Genomic DNA, 23,325 nt, shown 5'->3' on the forward strand with positions numbered 1-23,325 from the left:
TTTGTAGATGACTTCTCATGGCAGCCATTTTGAAGCTGACTCCTCCCCTTCCCCAGGCAGCCATTTTAAAGCTAACTCCTCATTACCCAAGGCAGCCATTTTGTAGCTAACTCCTCCCCTTCCCTAGGCAGCCATTTTATAGATAACTCCTCCCCTTCACTAGGCAGCCATTTTGTATATGACTTCTCATGGCAGCCATTTTGAAGCTGACTCCTCCCCTTCCCTAGGCAGCCATTTTATAGCTAACTCCTCCCCTTCCCTAGGCAGCCATTTTGTAGCTAACTCCTCCCCTTCCCTAGGCAGCCACTTTATAGATAACTCCTCCCCTTCACTAGGCAGCCATTTTGTAGATGACTTCTCATGGCAGCCATTTTGAAGCTGACTCCTCCCCTTTCCTAGGCAGCCATTTTATAGCTAACTCCTCTTCTTTACTAGGCAGCCATTTTGTAGATGACTTCTCATGGCAGCCATTTTGAAGCTGACTCCTCCCCTTCTCCAGGCAGCCATTTTAAAGCTAACTCCTCATTACCCTAGGCAGCCATTTTGTAGCTAACTCCTCCTCTTTACTAGACAGCCATTTTGTAGATGACTTCTCATGGCAGCCATTTTGAAGCTGACTCCTCCCCTTTCCTAGGCAGCTATTTTATAGCTAACTCCTCCCCTTCCCTAGGCAGCCATTTTATAGATAACTCCTCCCCTTTACTAGGCAGCCATTTTGTAGATGACTTCTCATGGCAGCCATTTTGAAGCTGACTCCTCCCCTTTCCTAGGCAGCCATTTTATAGCTAACTCCTCCTCTTCACTAGACAGCCATTTTGTAGATGACTTCTCATGGCAGCCATTTTGAAGCTGACTCCTCCCCTTTCCTAGGCAGCCATTTTATAGCTAACTCCTCCCCTTCCCTAGGCAGCCATTTTATAGATAACTCCTCCCCTTTACTAGGCAGCCATTTTGTAGATGACTTCTCATGGCAGCCATTTTGAAGCTGACTCCTCCCCTTCCCCAGGCAGCCATTTTAAAGCTAACTCCTCATTACCCTAGGCAGCCATTTTGTAGCTAACCTCCCCTTCCCTAGGTAGCCATTTTATAGATAACTCCTCCCCTTCACTAGGCAGCCATTTTGTATATGACTTCTCATGGCAGCCATTTTGAAGCTAACTCCTCCCCTTTCCTAGGCAGCCATTTTATAGCTAACTCCTCCTCTTCACTAGGCAGCCATTTTGTAGATGACTTCTCATGGCAGCCATTTTGAAGCTGACTCCTCCCCTTTCCTAGGCAGCCATTTTATAGCTAACTCCTCCCCTTCCCTAGGCAGCCATTTTATAGATAACTCCTCCCCTTTACTAGGCAGCCATTTTGTAGATGACTTCTCATGGCAGCCATTTTGGAGCTGACTCCTCCCCTTCCCCAGGCAGCCATTTTAAAGCTAACTCCTCCTTCCCCTAGGCAGCCATTTTGTAGCTAACTCCTCCCCTTCCCTAGGCAGCCATTTTATAGCTAACTCCTCCCCTTCACTAGGCAGCCATTTTGTAGCTGACTTCTCATGGTAGCCATTTTATAGCTGACTCCTCCCCTTCCCTAGGCAGCCATTTTAAAGCTAACTCCTCCTTCCCCTAAGCAGCCATTTTGAAGCTGACTCCTCCCCTTTCCTAGGCAGCCATTTTATAGCTAACTCCTCCTCTTCACAAGGCAGCCATTTTGTAGATGACTTCTCATGGAAGCCATTTTGTAGCTAACTCCTCCCCTTCCCTAGGCAGCCATTTTATAGCTAACTCCTCCCCTTCACAAGGCAGCCATTTTGTAGATGACTTCTCATGGCAGCCATTTTGGAGCTGACTCCTCCCCTTCCCCAGGCAGCCATTTTAAAGCTAACTCCTCCTTCCCCTAGGCAGCCATTTTGTAGCTAACTCCTCCCCTTCCCTAGGCAGCCATTTTATAGATGACTTCTCATGGCAGCCATTTTGAAGCTGACTCCTCCCCTTTCCTAGGCAGCCATTTTATAGCTAACTCCTCCCCTTCACTAGGCAGCCATTTTGTAGCTGACTTCTCATGGCAGCCATTTTGTAGCTGACTCCTCCCCTTCCCTAGGCAGCCATTTTAAAGCTAACCCCTCCTTCCCCTAGGCAGCCATTTTGTAGCTAACTCCTCCCCTTCCCTAGGCAGCCATTTTATAGATAACTCCTCCCCTTCACTAGGCAGCCATTTTGTAGATGACTTCTCATGGCAGCCATTTTGAAGCTGACTCCTCCCCTTTCCTAGGCAGCCATTTTATAGCTAACTCCTCCCCTTCACTAGGCAGCCATTTTGTAGATGACTTCTCATGGCAGCCATTTTGGAGCTGACTCCTCCCCTTCCCCAGGCAGCCATTTTAAAGCTAACTCCTCCTTCCCCTAGGCAGCCATTTTGTAGCTAACTCCTCCCCTTCCCTACGCAGCCATTTTATAGATAACTCCTCCCCTTCACTAGGCAGCCATTTTGTAGATGACTTCTCATGGCAGCCATTTTGAAGCTGACTCCTCCCCTTTCCTAGGCAGCCATTTTATAGCTAACTCCTCCTCTTCACTAGGCAGCCATTTTGTAGATGACTTCTCATGGCAGCCATTTTGAAGCTGACTCCTCCCCTTCCCCAGGCAGCCATTTTAAAGCTAACTCCTCATTACCCTAGGCAGCCATTTTGTAGCTAACTCCTCCCCTTCCCTAGGCAGCCATTTTATAGATAACTCCTCCCCTTCACTAGGCAGCCATTTTGTAGATGACTTCTCATGGCAGCCATTTTGAAGCTGACTCGTCCCCTTACTTGATAGCCATTTTGTACCTGACACCTCCCCTGTCCTAGGCAGCCATTTTGTTGTTAACTCCACCCCTTCCCTAGGCAGCCATTTTGTATTACACTCCTGAACTCATGGCAGCCATTTTGTACCTGACACCTCCCCTTCCCTAGGCAGCCATTTTGGAACTGACTCCTATTTTCTCATGGCAGCCATTTTGTAGCTGACTCTTCCCCTTCCCCAGGTAGCCTTTTTATAGCTAACTCCTCCCTCTCCTAGGCAGCCATTTTGGAGCTAACTCCTCCCCTTCCCTAGGCAGCCGTTTTGTAGCTGATTTCTCATGGCAGCCATTTTGTAAGCTAAGCCATTTTGTAAGCCATTTTGTAAGCATTTTGGAAGCACTACACCCATGCCATATGATAGGTAGACAGCCTGACTAGATAGATAGCTGCTGGTCAAACAGCAGTTTTAAAAATCTGCACTGCCAGTCAAGTCTTCAGCAGCCTGTTTTCTAAAAGCACTGTGGCAAATACTAGAAACAGTGTCATAGTGTCCCTACGGACCACGTTGGGAGCCCCCTGGTCTACCGTTACCTGGTTTTGCTGCCTGAAAAGCCCCGTTTCATCAATTTACATATTCTAAACTAACAAGATCTACCGCTGATATTTCCTCTTTGAGGAGGGAGGTGAAAGTTCATCTGCAGAGCTGCTGTACAGGCCAAGCTCCAAAACTGGAAGTCTCCACATGAACTAATGCAAGGCAGTCACCTCTGTTGCAAGGACGGTGCCTAGAAAGCAATGAAGGTTTTATTTGTTTTCATGCACGCCCAACTCCCTCCGTGCAGCTACTCTGACTCTTTCAAGTAAATAAAATGGCTCCTTTATTACATTGTAAACGAAAAATGGCAAAGAAAAAAAAGCCCCTCAAACAATCTTTTAGCGCAGGTTTTATATTCATTCTAAACATGTATCCCGAAACATAAATGGTATTCTATTACAGCCTAATAATCTATGCTAGCACATAACGCGCTGGTCTGGATTTTTAAACGTGACCGAGAAATCACCCATTTTACGGTTCCGCCGTATTCCTCTAACCTGGCTCAAGCCATGAAGTTTCTCGCCAGCGCCGCACAGCTGGCCAGAAGAGCTGCCGATCGCCTTGATCGGCAAACGGGCGACAGGGGAGTTGTCTGCTTCTGCGATCGATGCGAGGCAGGTGGCGTGGAATAAATCACGCAGCTCAAATCGACCGATGCCAAGACGAACAGATCGCAGACCAGGGGGCTACAGAGGTCATTTAGCAGCATGCAAACCCACTGCAGAAGTCAGATGCCCAGTCCACGAGGGGAGGGGGAGGTATTAAAGTATTTTAAAGTTTCTGAGCATTCTTTAGTGAGGAACGCTTGGTGTTCCTATTTCAAGCTACCAACCTAGCCCCTCCACTCTTAGGAAGACTGATCCCTTCGGTTACTCCTGAGCTAGGGTTGCCAGTTCCAGGTTGGAAAAGACCCAGAGATTTTGAAGGTGGGTATGATGGTATAGAACCTGCCTTCGCTAGCAGCCATTGCAGGCAAACCGATCTTTGTTGCCTGGAGAACAGTGATAATCCAAGGAGATCTGCTACCACCAGGAGCAGATTCAGTTTCATGATGATGAAAATTGGGTAGACTATCCTGCTCGGGACAAGAGCATTGGCAGAGTTTGAATAGAGAAAGAGGGCGGGGTACCAGGCTGCATAAAAAATACAATAGTTGCATTTAGAAAAAAAGAGAGGAGAGAGAGAGAGAGACACTTAACTGTCTAACTGTTTTCCTACATTCATTCAGTCAATTCTGGAGACTAGCAGAGGGGAAGTGTGCTCCAAGAAGCAGGAAATCTCCAGATTAGCCAATAAGAACACAAGAGGAGATCATTTGAAAAATACCAGGAATACCATATCCTTTGAATCATGCATAGTATAGATCTGTCATGTTCCAGCAAAGAGGACCCAAACACGAAACACTTAATTGTGCAGAATTAGATATTCACTGGTTGAACGGCTGCACAATAGCCCTCCTGGGATGCCTAACGTAAGCACTGAAATCAGCTGTAATTACCAGGACGGAGAATGTCTAATGGGCAGCCAGGGAAAAGTGCTCTTGTTTTCAGGAAAGGGTTTGCAGGAGCCACGCTAACCTCCCTTTCTCACTGCTTCCCCAGATGAAGGACTGTGGGACTTGTTCGCCAAGGACATCCCTCGCAGAGCCACCTCCTACTCAGTCAGCCTGGACAAGCTGAAACAGGGAGTAAGCTACGAATTCCGGGTGGTGGCTGTGAACGAGTTTGGCTACGGAGAACCCAGCGCTCCCTCTGTGGCTATATCAGGTTGGTAGGGGCAAACTGGGAAGTTACAATCTGGGAAAGTAGTTATTTTGCTTTGCTTCTTTTTGCCCATGATACTTTCTCACGCATGGATGTGCTTTTGCTGTCTTGCTCAAAAGGCTGTCTAATGCACGCAGAATTTTATTTCTTTGTTTAGTTACGGAACAGGGCATTTATGCGCCCCCTCCACAGGCCTACTGAAGGAGCCTCACAAAAATTTTAAAAGCCCAACACAATGAAATCGTTAAAGCAACAAGAATGACCAATAGTAAAACGAGCCATTAAAAACAGGCCAAGCGCATAAAAACAATATTCAGCAGCCGGAAAGTGATATTCACAGGAGGGCCCTCAGGGCAGAAGTGGAAGAAAAGGCCAGTCTTTTCCTCTTTTCCAACCCTAAATTATTCTTCCAGCTAACATAGGAAGGTTGTAGATGATTTCTGCCCCGTCCACCTAAGTTGAGAACTTGGAAAACCCAGCTGCAAAAGCAAAATCCAGCTGCAAAAGTATGATGGCTCACTCAACCCAAAATGATTGGCCTCCAACCCAGAATCTAGAAGGCTGTCTCTTGGGGGTTGGGAGTTGGGGTCTGCCCAGTTCCCCAAAACTACCAGTCATAGGGGGCTCGTTGCCAATGCCAGAACTCTCCCCGCCTTGTCGAGGGCACCACTCAAATCCCTCCTTTCTGGATTCTGCCAAGCCATTCTGTGGAGGCACTTCTCAGATTGTTTTCTGCTACCTCAGCGAAACCGGGGCTTGGGGGGGGGGAGGGCAGGAAGAAATAGTTTTACGAAAATCTTCATGGTTCAAAAGCTTGGCCCCTGAGGGGGATGTCAAAGCATTCTGCAGGGCTGGAGGCATTCAGCTATTCCAATTTTCCCCTTTCCTCGCTCCTGGTGCGAGATGCACAATTTAACAGGGACGTCATCAGAAGGGAGTACGAAATGCCATTGGCACAACTGTTCTTGTCAGGTTCCTCCTCTACCTTGGTCTATCTGGCCTTGAAGAATTGGAAGGCAGCTCAAATTTCTGAGAAAAGCCAGGGCCTGCCTGCCTTCCTGCCTTCCTGCCTTCCTGCCTTCCTTCCGGGGCCTTCTTCCTGAGCGAACGGTCATAGCCTCTCAGGAGGTCTGGGGGTTCATTGTAAATAAATTGCTTCTTGATTTGTTCCTGGTCTCAGCCTATCCATTTAATCCACTCCTTTGACCATCGGGTGTTCACATTAAATTGCCTGTTTTCTGTTGAAAGCAGCAGGGAATGGGGTGCCGAGATCCACAGGCTCCTGCTGCTCAAAATGACACACACACACCGGTCTGCTGGCTGGTAATTAATTAAACCACCGCTCGGGGGAGATTGGTGGCTTCCAAGGCCCAGGTTTACCATGGCAGTTTTGATGATTCTTTGGTTCTAGCTGGATTCACAGCAGGCAGGAGGGAACCTTTCTGGGTCACTTCGGGAGTTACACCTGCCAGCAGGGGTAGGAGGCACAGGTGACTTGTGTGCTCTCTCAGCGATACACCTAGCGCATTTTGCATGCCTTCTTTACAACACCCCTGCCATCTTCCAACTCAAGAGATCACCATTCCTGCTCATATATGATGAAGGGCATTGGACTCTCTAATGCTCATCCCTCAAAAGTCAAGTTGGTCTCTTTGGCACTACTGATCTCAGATCTATTTATCTGGGTTCAGGCAGGTACCCATGTTAATCCAAAGCAGCAGGGCAAAGTCTCATTGCACCTTTGAGTTTCATTCTGGGCATAAGTTTTCGTGTATGGGCATGCAGAACTTTTTGACCAGCCTCACGGACGCCGTTGCTCACCCCTCTCCCTCCACCTCCAAGGCAAAAACCGCTTTCTGCAGAAGATCCACAGGGTGGGCGGAAACAGCCAAGACATGTTTGTTCTCAAAACGAACCCTTTCCTGCCTTGATTTTCCTCCCAGCTCTGCCGGATTCCCCTTTCTACGAAGAATGGTGGTTTCTGCTCGTCATTGCCCTCTGCATCCTGATCTTCCTCCTACTTGTGGTTTTAACGCTCCTCCTGTACAGCCAGGCCAAGAAATATAAAACTTGCAACATGGGTGAGTTGAGTCAGCGTTGAGGCTGCCGTCCCGTGCCCACTTTAACTAGTAAGTCCCAGACTTCTCAGGCAGTCAGGTCTCAGCCACTGCTGTAATTCTAAACCTCCCTGATCTGGAACGAATCCCCTTGAAATCAATTGCAGCTTGACTTGCAAGAAAACACAAATAAGCCAGGGACTGCAGTCTGAAAACTTCGCTCGTGTTCCTGGGGACGTACGGGTGACCGAGCTGCTAATCCGCAGGGGGGAAAACATCAGAAAGCTTAATCCCGTTTCCTTTAAATGTTGCAGCAGACTGATAAAGAAATCCATCTGTGGCCAGCATGTTTGATTCCCTCCCTCCCAAACACCAAAAGAGAGAGAGATGTGGTGGGAAAAGATACTATCTGTGGATATTGGTTGTCAAACGCTGATAAAAATTGTCCCTTTGGTTGTGTTGTGATCTTTCCGTGGGACAGTGTGTTGTGGGGATAAGAAGGGTCTCTTTACAAAAGGAGGATGATTCTCTGAAAATGGCGGTTTTCTCTCTGTCTCCCCGCAGAGCCGGGGCAGGGCTTGTGCCTGCTCTCATTCTGTCGCCGTTTGTCCCCAGGGAAAAACGTCTCCCACGCGGAGGAATCTGTCACCCTGGATAATGGGGGGTTTACAGCCCTGGAGCTCAATAGCAGACACCTCACTGTCAAAAACACTTTCTCCAAGAAGAACGGAACGAGGTAAGAAGGCACGGGCCTCCGTGCCATGCAGGAAGAGGTGGCCTTGGGCACTCAGAAGCCAGCCAAATGCCATGTTGGCATGCAGAGCATCCGAAGAAGGGCCAGTGGTAATCTCTGCATCAACAAGTGCCTTTTGACATGCGTGCTTGTTCCAGCTCCTAACCCGTCCATGTGTAGGAGAAGTTCACAAAAGGCTTATTAAAATATCCTTGCAGGTACAAAACCCAGCAGGCCAGAAGACACAACAAGCAGTCTGAGCAGGTGGATTCAGGTTGACATGTTGAATCTGTTTGGTCACTCCTGCTCTCGGCTGAAACCTGCTTTACAAAGTTGTTACCAGTTCCAGAGCAGAAGGGGGAATGGGGAGGTCTACCCGCCTGAGTTCCTTGGGGGAAAGGTCGGGTTTCTTTTAGAAAACGACAAAAATATAGCTAAGACAGGGAGCAAATGCATCTTCAGCCCTCAGTCCAGACTGTCTCTGGGTGCAATGCTCTCATTGCTCTTTTGCCCTGCCAGTAATACGGGAGGGACCCTGATTGGTGCCTGATTCCAAGGCTGGGGTTTGGCCATGCAGTGAAGGATATAATATTTGATTGAGGAAAAACCTGCCCGGGCTTTCCGGCTCCAAGGAGATCAAATTGGCATCAACCAGAGCCAGGGCTTTTTCAGTCCTGGCCCCAACCTGATAGAATACGCTCCCTGGAGAGATCAGGGCCTTGCAGGACCTTGGACAGTTCCGCAGGACCTGTAAGACACGGCTGTTCTTCCAGAACTATGCTGGAGGCCGGAAGTATCGCCTAGAACTGCTGGAGAGCAAAGAGGTCGGAAATTCCCTCATTTTATTTCTCTTTGCCCTCAGATCTCCACCCCGGCCCAGCCCTGGAGGACTTCACTATTCAGACGAGGACATCTGTAACAAGTATAACGGAGTGGTGCTGACGGAAAGTGTAGCCCTCAGTGAGAAACCCTTGGACGCTTCAGAATCAGAGGTGAGTACCCAATGCAGGCATCCCCAACATGGAGCCCGCGGGCCCCATGGTGTCCACCCACACCTTTTCTGGCCCCCTTCGTGTGTTTTTAGGAAGTGGCCAGAGGCAGGTGGGGCTTTTCTCCCAGCAAGGCTCCTGACTGGCTGTGTAGATTCAGGCTCTGGCACCAACACAAGTTCAGGCTCCGGCACCTCGATACCAGACCTTGCTGTGCCTGGAGGAACTATTGACAGTCAGAGCAGAGCTAGGTATACAGTTGCTCTGACCCCGGTATAGCACAAGGGAGAGAGGCTGTTTAGCTGCATGGCAGAGGTTTGAGTTTGCACGCGGAAAACCTGAGACCTCCAATATTAGAAATGATCTTTTCCTGCATGAAGAAGAGCTGGTTTTTGTGGCCTGCTTTTTACGATCCAAAGGAGTCTCAAAGCAGCTTACAATCACCTTCCCCTTCCTGTCTCCACAACAGACTACCTGTGAAGTAGGAGGGACTGAGAGAGCTCTGGGAGAACTGCGACTGGCCCAAGGTCACCCAGGCGACTGCATACGGAGAATCAAACCTGTTTCTCCAGATTAGAGGCCCCGCTCTTAACCACCACACCAGCGGCCAGAAGTGCAAGGCTGCCCTCCTGACCAAATCTAACTCCCCCCATGCCCTGCCTTTCATCTCTTCTCAGTTACCTGGCACCACCTGCTCCTTTGCCAGAGCCCTGGAGCTGGCCCGCCAGGGAAAGTGGCATCTCTCGCGGCAGCATCTCCAGCCGTGCTTTGCAATCCCTCTCATGTTATTTTGAGAACGACCCTTGCAAGGGCTCTGCTTCTCTTCCTGTGACAGCCAGGTATTCAACCTGCCATTATCAGGACATGCTGGGCATAAAGACGGATGCCGACGTGCACCCTTGTGGTGTGTGCGCACGTGTATGTGATTCAGGCCAGCAAGCTCTGCACACTGGCTTCTAATAGCATATAATGGCTGCCCCCTGCCTGAGGACACCCGTGCATGGAGACAGAGGTTCTGAGAGTCTAGCCATGTGCCCGTTACATGGTTTTCCTCGCCCTCAATGTCACAGCACGCATGGCCCAGGACTTTCCAGCAGCAGGGGACCGGCCCTTTCAGCACATGGCTGCAGTTCATCTCAGGCGGCAAGCAAAATCAAGCACCCATTTTCCTTTACAACCTTTGATGAACCATCATTCTCGGCTGGGTCTTTGATGTGCTCTTGTTTCTGCCGGTTTCGGATTCAGTGGGAATTGGTAATGTCCTCCCCGGCGGAGGCAGCAGGAAAAGCTGCCAGCTCTTTTGATCATCCCACAAAAGTAGCTTTAGTACAGCATGGCTTGATTCTGCTTTTCAATAGAAACAGAAACCATAAAGGTGTCCCCAAAAAAGGTCATCTAGTCCAACCTCCTGTGCAATGCAGGAAATGGACAACTCCCATTTCCCCCACTGACCCTGCTCTGTGCCCAGAGGAGGGGACAAAACCTAGGCCAATCTGGCCTGGAGGAAAATCCCTTCCTGACCCCAAAATGGCGATTGATCAGCATTAGACTAGTAACAGGAGGAGCGTGGGTGCTGGAACTACCCTGGGGTTTGGGTTAGAGATGGAAGGCCCTTCAGATCAGAAGATTTGCCCTGGTACTTTGGTTAGAAGTATTGTTTGTTTGTTTCCACGTTCCGTTTTAAAATCTGGGTTATCCACAACTGAGACTTAATCATGGCATGCCTGTGTCTCCTTTTGTGGGGAGAAATGCACACGAGTACTCCTGTGTCCTTCATAATAACATGAGAGAAGCCATGTTGGATCAGGCCTGTGGCCCATCCAGTCCAACATTGTGTCACAGAGTGGCCAAAGCCCAGGGTCCATCAGGAGGTCCACCAGTAGAGCCAGAACTCCAGAAGCCCTCCCACGGTTGCCCGCCAAGCACCAAGAAGACAGAAAATCACTTTCCTGGGTGGAGTGTCCCATCTGTAGCCATTCATGGCCTCCTGTTCTATGGAAGAACACGAGAAAAAAGATACATTCAAGGCCAGGGAGAAGCAGAGGTGGTTGGCCATAGCCTTCCTCTGCAGAGCCTTCCTTGGTGGTCTTCCTTCCAAGTTCCAACCTTGCTTAGCTTACAGCTTAAAGCAACCCCAGCAAGGGGCTTTCAGGGCAAGGAAAAGCACATTGCCTCCCTCCTCAGCATCTTCCTTGGTGGTCGTCCTTCCAAGTACCAGCCCTGCTTAGCTTCCCAGATCAGACAAGATCTGGCTATGATGTCCTGCCTTCCATCCTTGACCTCAGTGGCTCCATGGGAAGTATCAAGGGGCTCTGGCCCCTTTCCAGGCTTACAGGCTCTGCGAGTCTCTCCCTTGCTACCCCTTCTGGGATGTGTCTCTACTGGAACGGCACAAGTCCAGGGGGAGGAAGCCAAAATGGGCAGGAGGAGTGGAGAACCCAATCAAGAGATCTCGGGCTGACCTGGAGACTGTCCCTGTTTCCTTGCCATGCTTTAAAAGGACTTGGCTATATCTGCGGCTGGTCTCACATCGCTAGTCTTAAAGAAGACTGCACAGTCCCTTCTCCCCGACCATTTTCAGAGAAATTTGTCAGCAGCAACCGCTTCCAAATTCCCTCTAATGCCGGCCTTAAACTAAACTCACCCGCTGGTCTCTAATTTGTCCCCTAATAGCGTTTGTTTCTTTCATCTTTCCAATAAAGGAAGGCTTTAAATCGTCAAACCTTTTCTCTGTTTTTCTGGCTGCCCAGGCTTCGGTGCACCTCGGCTTGTCAATTCCTCATCTGACAGTACGCCCAATCAAACCCCGAGCCGCCACTGTTGCCTCGGCAACCAGCCTGCAGCCACGGCGAAAGGGCCTGCCGCACCACGGAGACGAAGCAGGGCCCCGCAGCATTTCCATTCCGTCCATCATTTGGGATCATTAAAAATAATGTGGCCACTCTGAAAAAACATAATCCTGTTGTCGAAGCCATTTGTGTAATCATGGGGGATCAGCAGCAAGGGCCTCTGGGTCGTCCGCAGTTCCCAAGGGCCCCGTGGACCGATTGCTAACCCATCCAAGATGGCACACACATGGTCACGAGCATCAAGGGAAGGCTTAGACCTTTTAGCACCTCTTCTGTCAGGGTTGTCCCTTCCTAATCCTGTCCATTGTACCCCTCTGTGGTCCCTGTCCTCCCAAGTCTCCATCCCTAAAATCTCAAGGAGTTTCTCAATTTTGGTCTGGCAACCCTGCCCTCTCAACTCCGGCCAGCGCTCAGGTTACCAGCTGTCAGTGACCAGTGGTTGAAAATAACACTGACATCATCACATCAGAAACTGTAAGCCTCTGTGTTCAACTGTGCCAAGCTAAAACCTCTCCTTCCTATGCCCCTTACAAGAGACAAAAATATTATGAGCAATTTTAATATTTAATATTGTAGTTTAAGAAGAAGCAGCGTTGGTTCTTATATGCTGCTTTTCTCTACCAGGTGACTCAAAACTCTTTACAATCCCATTCCCTTTCCACTCCCCACAACAGACACCCTGTGATATGGGTGAGGCTGAGAGAGCCCTGATATTACTGCTCAGTCAGAACAGCTTTATCAGCGCCGTGGCAAACCCAGGGTCAGCCAGCTGGTCGCATGTGGGGGAGTGCAGAATCACACCCAGCTCGCCAGATTAGAAGTCCACACTCCTAACCACTACACCAAGCTGGCTCTCTTAATGTTTCAATGCTTAACTGTCAAATGGAATATTAATGAACTGAAATTTCTATTCTGCATTTTGTAATTCTGTATCTGCTTTAGAGCCTTACAAATTAGTTTCCGAAGGTAAGGCGGGATGTAAATCCCAAAATTAATAAAATTGCACCTACTTAGCAGGCCCTTTCCTCTTTCCCGTGGCAGGGGACCGATTCAGACTACGAAGATGAACTCCCGAAGCACTCCTTCGTGAACCACTACATGAGCGATCCCACCTATTACAATTCGTGGAAGAGGCAGCAGAAAGGCACTAAGCACCCGGCACCGTACCGGTACGAGGAGTGCGTGGCGGGCGAAGTGGAGCCTTTTTTCCAGACTGTCATCACAACTCAGAGTTCAGGAGGGGGCTACACCCCGACCGGACAGGGCCCCCCAGGCTCACGGACTCCAGTGACAGGCTTTTCCTCTTTCGTCTGACTCCCTCTTTCTGACTGGATGGTGGACGGTGCTGCTCTGACCGGCTGCCGAATCTGGAACCGCTGCCACCACCCGATCGGAGGACTGTAAGCGTGACGAGAATTGCAGGGAACTGGGGGTCAATTTCTCTTATCAGGGTAGAATGGATGTAAATGTGAATGTTTCTATTTTTTTTTCCCTCCCCAAGACAATCAACTCTTTAATCACACGGAGCTGAACTAGCTGGACTTTCTTTTTATTTTATTTTTTTCTACAAAAAAAAAAAGGAGAAAAAAAAACCCCACCCACAAGCTATCAAGAAATGACACTTCTAACTTCTGGACCGTTGGTGGGAATTGGTTTTAAGGAGTGCTTTCTTTTCGGTTTTCTTTTCTTTTTTTCCCCCCCTCCCTTTGCTTTTTTTTAAAGACAAGAAAAATGCTTTTGTAACACTGATTTGGAAAGCAGCTTATTCTTGGGGTTCTCCCCCCTTCCTTCCCTCTCTTCCCTCACAAGCAAGGAGATGAATTCCACACTTCTTGGTGGGTAGTGCTATTGTGATACAGCTGAAGGTGAAAGAATACATCCTTCCTAGCAGACCCTTCCCTTGCTGTTTCATCCCAGTCGGGTAGAAAAACACAATGTTTATGTGTGTTTGTGGGGGGCGGGGGGCGCAGGGAGAGACATTTTTGGAACGGTTCTTGCTTCATGGGCCTCTGCGGCTCCTTCTGAATCACTTTGTCTGAGTGTCGTGTTCCTCCCCACGCCTGTGAGGTGCACTGCTGGTGGGGTTTGATCAAACTTACCTCCTGCCTTCATTTCGATTCTGTTCCAGCTGAGCTTGTTGTGTTCCTTTTTTTAAAAAGGTGTCCCCACTCCGGGGAGGGTGCTCCTGTAAAATGTCGGCTCAGAAGCACCGTGCATAGCGGTTTGGGCCAAAGTAGTTGGGGGAGAATTGTGCTCTTCTCGGGGGTCCTCGGATCCCTCCCTTTGTCACTTGCATGTGTCCATGTCCATTGCTGATCCAAAAGAAATGTGTGTGCACACCCAAAAAAGGCAGCCGAACAAGGAGCGGGCCTTTTGAACGAGCACGGTGTGTGGGAACTCGCAGGGGGGACTGCGCTGGGTGTTTTAGACTTTGCAAAGGTGTCCTTCCACGTCAAGGAGGCCAATCAGCCTTCCCACCCCCTCCCCAAAAAAGTACATGTTGTTAACACCAAAACTGTTTGATTTTTTTAAAGAAATGTATATTTTTAACTATTTCCTTTTTTTTAAAATACAAAGACACGTCATACTCTGATGAGTGAGCTGTTCTTTGGTGTCTGCAGGCGCCTTTCCTGTAATGGCTCAGCAGCTGGTAGGAGAGGCTCACTGCCTTGTCTGGAGGAACCAAAGCTCATCTGATTCTCTCTCTCGCCCACTGCCCCATGTTTGACACTCTGAGAAGGCGGGCCAGCTCTTTCTGCCGAGAGCCATTAGGTTTTCCTACTGGCTGCTCTGTTTGAGGGCGAAGCCACGGATCCCTCTCTGGGCGCCACGTGCCGTGTGACCACTGCCACAGACCAGAAAACAAACAGCACCCTTGGAATTGTCCCTCTCTTCTGAGCACGCGTGCGGCCGTAAAAGCTGACCTTGTGTGAACAGCAGCTCCAAAACCACAGTAGTACAGGCTATTAATCAGGAGAGGAGGCAGGGAGTGATTCTCTTATTCCACTTGTGAGGCCAAACAGGTTGTTTTGTCCGTGTCCGCTCTAGCGTGCCGCTTCACTGGTGCTTTTCCCCGATCCAAAGATTAACCTCAATATCAGGCAAACGTTTGTACTCGAGTTCCCCTTTTGTCACAGACGCAAGCTGGAAAGCTGCAGCTTTCAGTCTCCGTCTCAATAACGCCCAGCATGTTCTTCAGTGTCCTCCAGAGTGGGATCTCGGCATAGTGAGGGGGGTGCAGCTACAAAATGGCTGCTGCAGGAGGTGGAGCCAACCACAGAATGGTTGCCTGCAGTTACACCGCGAAGCTCCCTGTGCCTTCATGGCAGCTCCTCCCAAAGCTAAAGGTTTTATTTTTAAAAATCTACACAATGAATTAGACGTCTTGTTTGGCAAAAGCCCAGCCTGGCCCCGCCTGCTTTCTAAAAAACAGTGTCCAGGGGAAACTTGGTGCTCACACACTCTGTATTGCAGACCCAGGGCTTAAATTATATCACAGCAACGGACACAAGGTGCGTCCACACCGCAGGCTAAAAGGAACACATATGTTTGCGTTTTGCGTCTCAGTGCGTAACACCATATGAATACATAGGACTTTTTTCCTGACAGCAAATCTTTGGAAGAAATGGCAGAGAACCATTTGCACAACACACAAGAAATTGTATTCGGAGCTTCATCACAAGCCTAAGAGTTCACTGGTGCTGCTAAATGGGTGGAGAGAGCTTTTCCAAAGCCTGTGGCCCAAAACCTAACAAACGCGTTGAACTTCTCAATATTTGTGGAGAAATTATACTAGGCTCACCTGGATCAGACCAAGGTCTTCTACCATGTAGTCTCTTCATGACAACCAGCCGATGATGATGATGATGATGATGATGTATTTCCCACCATTCCCAAACTGGCTCGTGGCGGGGTACAATGGCCCACAATAAAACCCCAATAAAACCCCATTAAAACCAGCCGGACGTTAAAAGACATACAACAAAATAACTCCCAAAACAGTAACTCAACCTCCTATCCCCTCCCAGTAATGCTAATGGAGGAAGAGGGGACAGATGACCCAAAGCCAGACGCTGCTGAATACCACTTAATGCCAATAACTTATAAACTCAACAACTTATAAACCCCCAATCATTGGTAATAATACCCACCCCTTCTTACTTGGCCATGGATTCTGGTCCCCAGAAAGAGACTGCCTCTGAACATGGAGGTTCCATAGAGGGTAGGGGGGGTGGACCTATCCCCCCAACTTGTCCCGTTGATTGGATGTCAAAGACCAGCCTTGAACTTGGAGACCAAGATCCAAAGTAGATCCGAGAGGATTCCCAGCGAGAGAACTTTATTTTGCTTTCCTTGGGAATAGATAGTTCTGGGAGAATGGCACACCAACCGCTTCCTGTTCCCCCAAGCACAAATCCGCAATGGGAAGAGGCCATCTTTCTTTCCCAAGAGCCGTTTGCTAACAGTAAGAGGAATTGGCCTTATAAAACGTTCCCCTCTGTGCCTCTCCTTCTCAAATGGAAGACATCAGGGGTGATTCTTTTAAGACGCCTTGACACTAACGGAGTAATTTCTGCTCTCCCAAACCTCATCCATCTCTCTAATCGCATTTTTATTGTCTTGTGTTTATTCGGCTACAACCCAGTCCAGAGAGGGTGGGCAATTCAGAAGCACAGAATGGGATGTCCTCAAGACACAGGAATTGAATTAGACCCCCTTCCCCCTATTATCATGTATTAGACTTTTGACAAGGCCGAGCCTCTGACCAGTCCTTAGGCATGAGCTAGAACAACAGGATTAACAGCCGATTTGTGAAAAGAAATATTTACCAGGGATGTAAAATCAACTGCAAAACAAGAGAGAAGCAGAAGCTTTCCTCTATGGTGAAAAGCTGATTGTGTTGGAAGCATACCTTTCAAAAGTGAGGTGCTTTTCCTGCAACCATTTTCCCAGACAGGTAAATGGCCCATCTCAGGTCAAATGAGTCATCATTTCGTGTCTAGCAATCTGTTGGCATTTTCTGTCCACTCCGTCCTAATTTGGATTGCCCAGGGAATTTCTTGGATACTTGTTAGAAAAAGGGAAACCAACCTCCATTTCCAGCCTTGCTGACAACAAAGGTGAGAAATTTATTTATTTGGCCACTCCAAGGGACATTCCATCAAATAATATAGAAGTAATCTTAAAGGCTGCAAAACTTAAATGGACTCTGGGGAATGGTAGAGGACAGGAAGGCCTGGAGGATCATTGTCCATGGGGTCGCGATGGGTCGGACATGACTTCACACCTAACAACAACAACAATCTTAAAGGCGTGAGCTTTCAAGTGCACGCCTTGAATACATCTTTGTCAGTCTTAAAAGTGTTAATGGACAATTTTTGTTGTGCTACTTCAGACCCACACAGCTACCCACTTGAATCTACCTTGGACGTAGTTCAACACACCCTGCCGTCTGCCGAAAATTAAAGGATACAACTGCAAGGTGAACCCTTGTCCCTTTTTTTCCTAGCTTCTGCTGCTTAGTAAACCGGCTGTTTCTTCCCATGTATTCCATGCATGAACATTGGCACTTTTGCACCAGCAAAGTTTTTAAATTTGTCACCTCTACAAGCAGTAGGTGCATTATTAAAGAGAAACCAGCAGAGGGCGATGCTTCTCTGCAGTCATTAGTTGGACATGGAAAACTGGTGGGGCATTTCTTTGCTGCTGGATTCACCAGCGTGAAATGACTGTGTATGAAGGGGGGCTTCAGCCATAAACTTATTTTTCCCCCTGCACCCCACCCCTCATGAATTAGCACAAAACCACAGCCTGAATTTCCACAATCCACTTGATTCTTGCAGACGGTATAAACTGAATTTCTGCATGGGCGGGGGGGGGGAGGTTTCCAAGAGAAAGACCCATTATTTATATTCTTTTTACCCACTTCCAGATTATTTCAGTATAAAATCTTTCTACCCAAAGCAGTAAAGGGCAGAGATTACCCTTTGTTACTGCCGAATATGGCAACCAGGGCGGTTCTCTCACAGAGTTCTAATTTTATGACTCCCCTCGTCCTACCTGGCAAGAGTTAATGACAGAATTTATCATGGCTTTCCCTCCGGAAAGCTGGCTGGGCTAATTTGGCGACATTGCACGGAAGGAGTCCCATTCTTTATTTCCTGGCTACTCACAAACTGCTCCGAGCTGATTTCGGGAGCTGGGAGATAAATCATGTAAATTGGGCACATTTGCATAAATGTTCATGCTCTCACACTATTTCTACAGACATCCAATTAATTTGGGGAGAAGGGATGTTACTTGTTTCCGAGAGGGACAACAGTTTATACGTGTGGTTGTCTCGAGGCGCTGGACCAAACTAAGCATGGTGTGACTCACAGGAAGATGCAGACGAATGGGACAAATTCTGTAAGTATGGGGAAGGCTGCTCCCATATGGCTGGTTAAAGATCCTGTTGAAACACACCCCCGAGTCAACATGTTACTCTGTGCCCCTCTTGCTGGGTCACAGGAAGCCTCTTGTTTGGAGGTCGTCCCTCAGGGCCAGAGGAAACTGGAACCAACTAAGATTGCCAGCTCTGGATTGTGAAATTGCTGGAGATTTGGGGGTCGGGAGCCTGCAGAAGGTGGGGGGCTCGAGGCTGTTGTTTTTTGCAGAAGTGAGCTTTTCTGTTGCAAATTTTGCTTTCTACTGAGAGAAGTTTTTAATGGAATTTTGCGCATGTCCGAGGAACGTTTTGTTCTGTTTTTTTGTTAAGGGAAAAGGAATTGCTCAGAGTCTTGCCAAACACGGACTCCACTTAACAGCTCCAAACAGGGGAAGTATAACACTGGCTGAAATCTCAAGATGGTTATTTCCAAGCTATGAAATCTTATCATCCCCCATGGCTTCTCCATTCAAGCCACACCAGCCTGTTGGTCCCAAAATACAACAACAAAAATTGATCTGCTTTAACTCCCTGTAACGGCCCGGCCCTCTGCTCCCTAAAAAAGCCCATTCAACGTGCTTCATATTTAGGGATTGGATCTCTTGAGAATGCTTAACCCTTTCATAGGCAACACACTTCATATGTGACCTCGATGAATTCTAACAGCAGCCCTGCAAAGTATTCTGGAACTGTGGTTGCAAATTGGGTTGCCAGCTCTGGGTTGGGAGACACCTGGAGATTTTAGGGGGTAGAGCCTGAGGAAGAGAAGGTGTGGGGAGGGGCTTCAATAAGGATGAGCATACTTCCTCCCTGCGTGGCACCAGAACGCAGAATGAATGCAGAAGAACAGTTAGACAGTACTCTCTCTCTCTCTCCTTGCATTCCTTGGAAGTTGCCCTTCCAAAAGCTAGTGGGAGCCAACCCTGCTTTAAGCTTCCAAGATCTGACAGGATCAGGCTTCCCTGGCTATCCAGGTAAGTTAAGTGTATTTAAAAGTTCATTCCACTGAATACAATCATAGTTTATTGCAATATTCCTATGCTGGGAAGGAAGGCGGGTTTCCAAATATATTTGAAATAAATCAATAAGCCACTGTACAATTGGCAGCCGAAATCTCTTCAACCAGGCAACAAGTCTAGCAGTTTGAGTCTGGGTAGTGTTGCAACAAGCCAGTGATGTAAAACATGTCCAAAATCGCCCACGAGAGGGCAGCCCGACTGGGAAAAGGGGATTTCCCTCCCTTGCTCATGGACAGCTTCCTGCCAGCTTGATCTCATCTTGTGACCGAGCAGCAGATACTGGCTGAGGCAACAGGAGTGAAAGAAAGGCCGGATGCTCCACCCCACAGCATGTGAGAGACTGAACATTGGTCCAAAAGAAGGGAATAAGTTTCCTGTTTGGTGCCCCTGGTGACTCAGCCGTGGCTTTTGATTTCTCTCTCATGCTAGTTCAAGAACAGTGCAGAAGAGGAGAAGAAGCCCTGGTGAGTTCCACACCTGAGTGGCAGGGGCAAAATATACCTTCAGTGCCACAGCTGACTTATGACTACCCTGAAGGATTTTTATGGCAAGAGATGAACAGATTGTGTGATTGTCTTGGCCTACCTCTGCCTAGCAACCCTGGGCTTCTTTGGTTGGTCTCCCATCCAAGTACCAACCAGGGCTGACCCTGCTTAGCATTTTAGATTTGGTAAGATCAGACTAGCCTGTGCTAGCCAATTTAGGACACTGAATGGACCATGAGAATAATTCAACACGCTAATAAATAAAATCACGATCACAGGACCTCGGAGAAGACTCCTCACTTTACAGAAGGGAATAGTTGGTTGCCCACCCATTTATTTTGACTAATTTCACAAGCCGGTGATCTTGCTTTTGCTGTCATTCAAAGAAAGTTAACTTGGCAGCGCGCATCCAGAAGGGAGGATGAAAAACACGAAATACAAACAGGAACATGATCTAAAACAACAATCATCTTTTAAAAAAACACATACCCCCGGCGGTGAAAAATGCAAAGAACCATTTGAAATGACAAGACACGCCAGAAGCAGAATGCAGAATTTCACTAGCTGTCGCCCACAGCCCCGTAGTTCAAAGCAGACCGAGACATCATCAATGATTTACAAGCCAACATCCATATCAAGATTTCTCTCTCAGCCAAGCTGGCCTCAGATAGCATCCCTTTCTTTGCTTGGAGGGAGCCCCTCCTCACCTAAAACCACAGTTCACTACCTAAGGGAGACAGGGAGACTCCGGAAGCAGGTGTTTAAGGATTCCACCTTGGCCCACATATGAACATAAATGATAGGATCACAGGGCCTAACAACACCCTAATATCATCCAGGGCTCATTCACTCACCCCTCTTCCAAAGCAATGCAGGTCCTCTTGCCAACATCCTGATGGGGCCTGGAGGATCTCTTGGAATGACATCATCTCCAAACTAGAAGAAGAAGAGTTGGTTTTTACACCCCACTTTTCACTGAAGAAGAAGAAGAAGAAGAGTTGGTTCTTATATGCCACTTTTCCCTACCCGAAGGTGGCTCAAAGCAGCTTACAGTCACCTTCCCATTCCTCTCCATCCTGAAGGAGTCTCAAAGCTGCTTACAATCGCCTTCTCTTTGCTCTCCCCACAACAGAAGTAGTGAGGCTGAGAGAGCTCTGACAGGACTGCTCAGTCATAACATCACTATCAGGACTGTGACTGGCCCAAGGTAACCCAGCATGTGGAGAAGGAGTGGGGAATCAAACCTGGCTAGCCAGATTAGAATCCATCACCCTCAGCCTCTACACCACGCTGGCTCCAGTTTGGCTGGAGAAAATGGCTGCCCGAGAGGGCGGCTTTTATAGTCTTGAGCCTCTTTGTATTCCCCGCCCTCCCCAAGCCTCTTGGGATTTCTTGGCAAGCATAAAAGCAGTACAAAAAGATGAAGCCACTGTATATAGGTTAGAAACAAATCACGAATTAGACTCGTAATATCAAACATAATCTTTCACATAGCAACATAACGAAGCCATCCCAAAGTGATACAATGCAATATAATTAATTACAGCTTCAATTATAAATCTAACAATAAATAAAATAGAAATAAATTTCAGCTTCATCAATTATGCTTCAATCGTAAGCATAAATCCCCAAGCTGATCACCAGGACTGGCCTGGAGATATAACACATCCTCAACTAGCATCCCCATGAGCAATCCTAAGAATAGTATCTAATAAACACCACAGATGACTGAGAGATATATTCTGATATTGAATCCCTCTTTCCTAATAAATCTTCCTCAAGTGCTTATTTTGAGATATAGTCCTATAAATCTCAGTGGCTTCTCCCGTTGTAGTACTCAAGATAGTAGATACTTGGAGATGATTAAGTGCTTATCTTCCCAGCCAATAATGGTTCAAAAAGAAATGCTAGAAGTCAGGATTTGGACTCAATCAATCAATCAATCATTTGTTGTTGAAGCTATAAGTGTAAAAGTTTAAAATACACATCACGCTAGGGAACAAACAACCACTGTCTCATTTTGTCCACAACATATAGTAAAAGCAAAATTAGTTAAAAGTTACGAAACATAGCTGAAACGTTACTATCCTAAAGTGGAATAAATAAAAATAAAACAAAAGGAGAATCATGCTTGGCCTGCAATGAGGATTCCTCAGCCATACTAGAAACGACCCTTTTCCTAATAATTATGTATGAGGAAAGAACAGTAGTCATTGGGGAAATTATTTTATCTTCATCAGAGCCAGCAACTGTGTTCAGTATTGTCTTCAACTTAATTCAGATCACAACATACAAGGGACAATACAAGACATAATGAATAAGATCATCTACTTGGTTAAGCTCACAAGGGCAGAGCTGGCAATCCAGTATTGTACAAATATGCTGAAGGAAAAGTCTGGGAACCTTTCACTCATAAAAACTCTTCTTAGGTAGGCATTGGTCAGATGGTTTAAATAGTCTGAGAAGAATCTGGCACAATTAAGCTTCAGATTCTACCTGGAGAATTGTAGTTTTGGATCATATTCCTATTTTGTAAGGTATCTTTTCCATAGACCCAATCTTGGACTTTACAGAAGTCCAAAGGTTTTAATCAAATCCAGGGAGGGTAATTAACAAGTCTTATAACTTATAACATAAACTTATAACATAAAGAATTGCAAGCCATTTTCAGAGTGACCATTCTCTGTAAAATGCTGAATGAATGGTGTCTGATTGGTTATGCTTAATTTATGACCTGTGTTTTGCAATCCTACTTTTTATTGATCTTAAAGTGTGCAATAATCTACATGCACATATATAATGATATTTGTTTGTTTGTTTGTTTATTCCTTGGATTCCTCAGCCACCCCTCTCCAAAAAGGTCTCAGTTCGGCTTACAACAAGCGGAATAATCTTGCACAATAAAACCTTTACAATCTTAAAATTTAACTCAAATACTAATATAGTTGCCCCATCAGTTAACTTCATTTTTATTCCCCGCCCTTTCCAGTTGACTCAAGTTGGGTAACAAGAGGCACATATTGATAACAAAAACATTTCAACTACATTATTGATTCAATCACACTAACTCATATTAGTAACTTACTAAGCTGTCTCTATTAGGTTCTTGTAAAGGGCAAACAGCTGTTATGACATGCAGGTGACCATGTCAACTGAAGGATCTAACAGAGTGTGCAGTTTTGAGTGGTAGTCTGTAAAGGTTTTGGTCTTCCATAATGGGACAGAGATCAGTTCCCCTGGAGAAAATGGACTGAGAGTAAGGGTGTGCCTCGTTTGAGTCCCCAATTACATGAAAGTAAACGCCACTGGGATTGACTTTCCAGTTTGCAAAGAGGGTTGCCAGCTCCGGGCTGGGAAAGAGGTGGAGCTTTTAGGGGTAGAGCCTAGATTGGGGGGATTTGGGGGGACGAGATGTTAGCAGCGTCCTGCTAACATCACGTCGGCTCTCCCCCCCAAAGTAGCTCTTGCCTCCATCGGGACTCATGGCCTGGGCCTCCAGGAGAGGCTCTCTGCCCACGGGATGAAGTTTTGAAGCCGAGGAGCGCGCTAGAGGACCATGACGCTCTCGCAAGCTATTAACAACAACCCACAACAGCTGCAGGCGAGAGCGGAAGCGGCGCATGCGCGAAGGGCTCCCC

General features: G+C 47.5%; 1 protein-coding gene across 6 annotated transcripts in view; it reads left to right on the plus strand.

Annotated features, from left to right (window-relative positions):
• The window catches only part of SDK1 (sidekick cell adhesion molecule 1), a 429,219-nt gene extending 414,870 nt beyond the window's left edge, over window positions 1–14,349 (plus strand). For 4 of the 6 annotated variants that reach the window (XM_077316210.1, XM_077316211.1, XM_077316212.1 and 1 more), the window contains 5 exons: window positions 4,967–5,131; window positions 7,072–7,209; window positions 7,750–7,921; window positions 8,781–8,910; window positions 12,798–14,349. In XM_077316210.1, the coding sequence (XP_077172325.1) occupies window positions 4,967–5,131; window positions 7,072–7,209; window positions 7,750–7,921; window positions 8,781–8,910; window positions 12,798–13,070 (878 nt within the window). In that variant the 3' untranslated portion in view covers window positions 13,071–14,349. The other 2 variants (XM_077316213.1, XM_077316214.1) reach the window with 2 other exon arrangements.
• Window positions 14,350–23,325: the final 8,976 nt, after the last annotated feature.

Source organism: Paroedura picta, chromosome 17 (genome assembly GCF_049243985.1).
Source record: "Paroedura picta isolate Pp20150507F chromosome 17, Ppicta_v3.0, whole genome shotgun sequence".
Taxonomy (NCBI): domain Eukaryota; kingdom Metazoa; phylum Chordata; class Lepidosauria; order Squamata; family Gekkonidae; genus Paroedura; species Paroedura picta.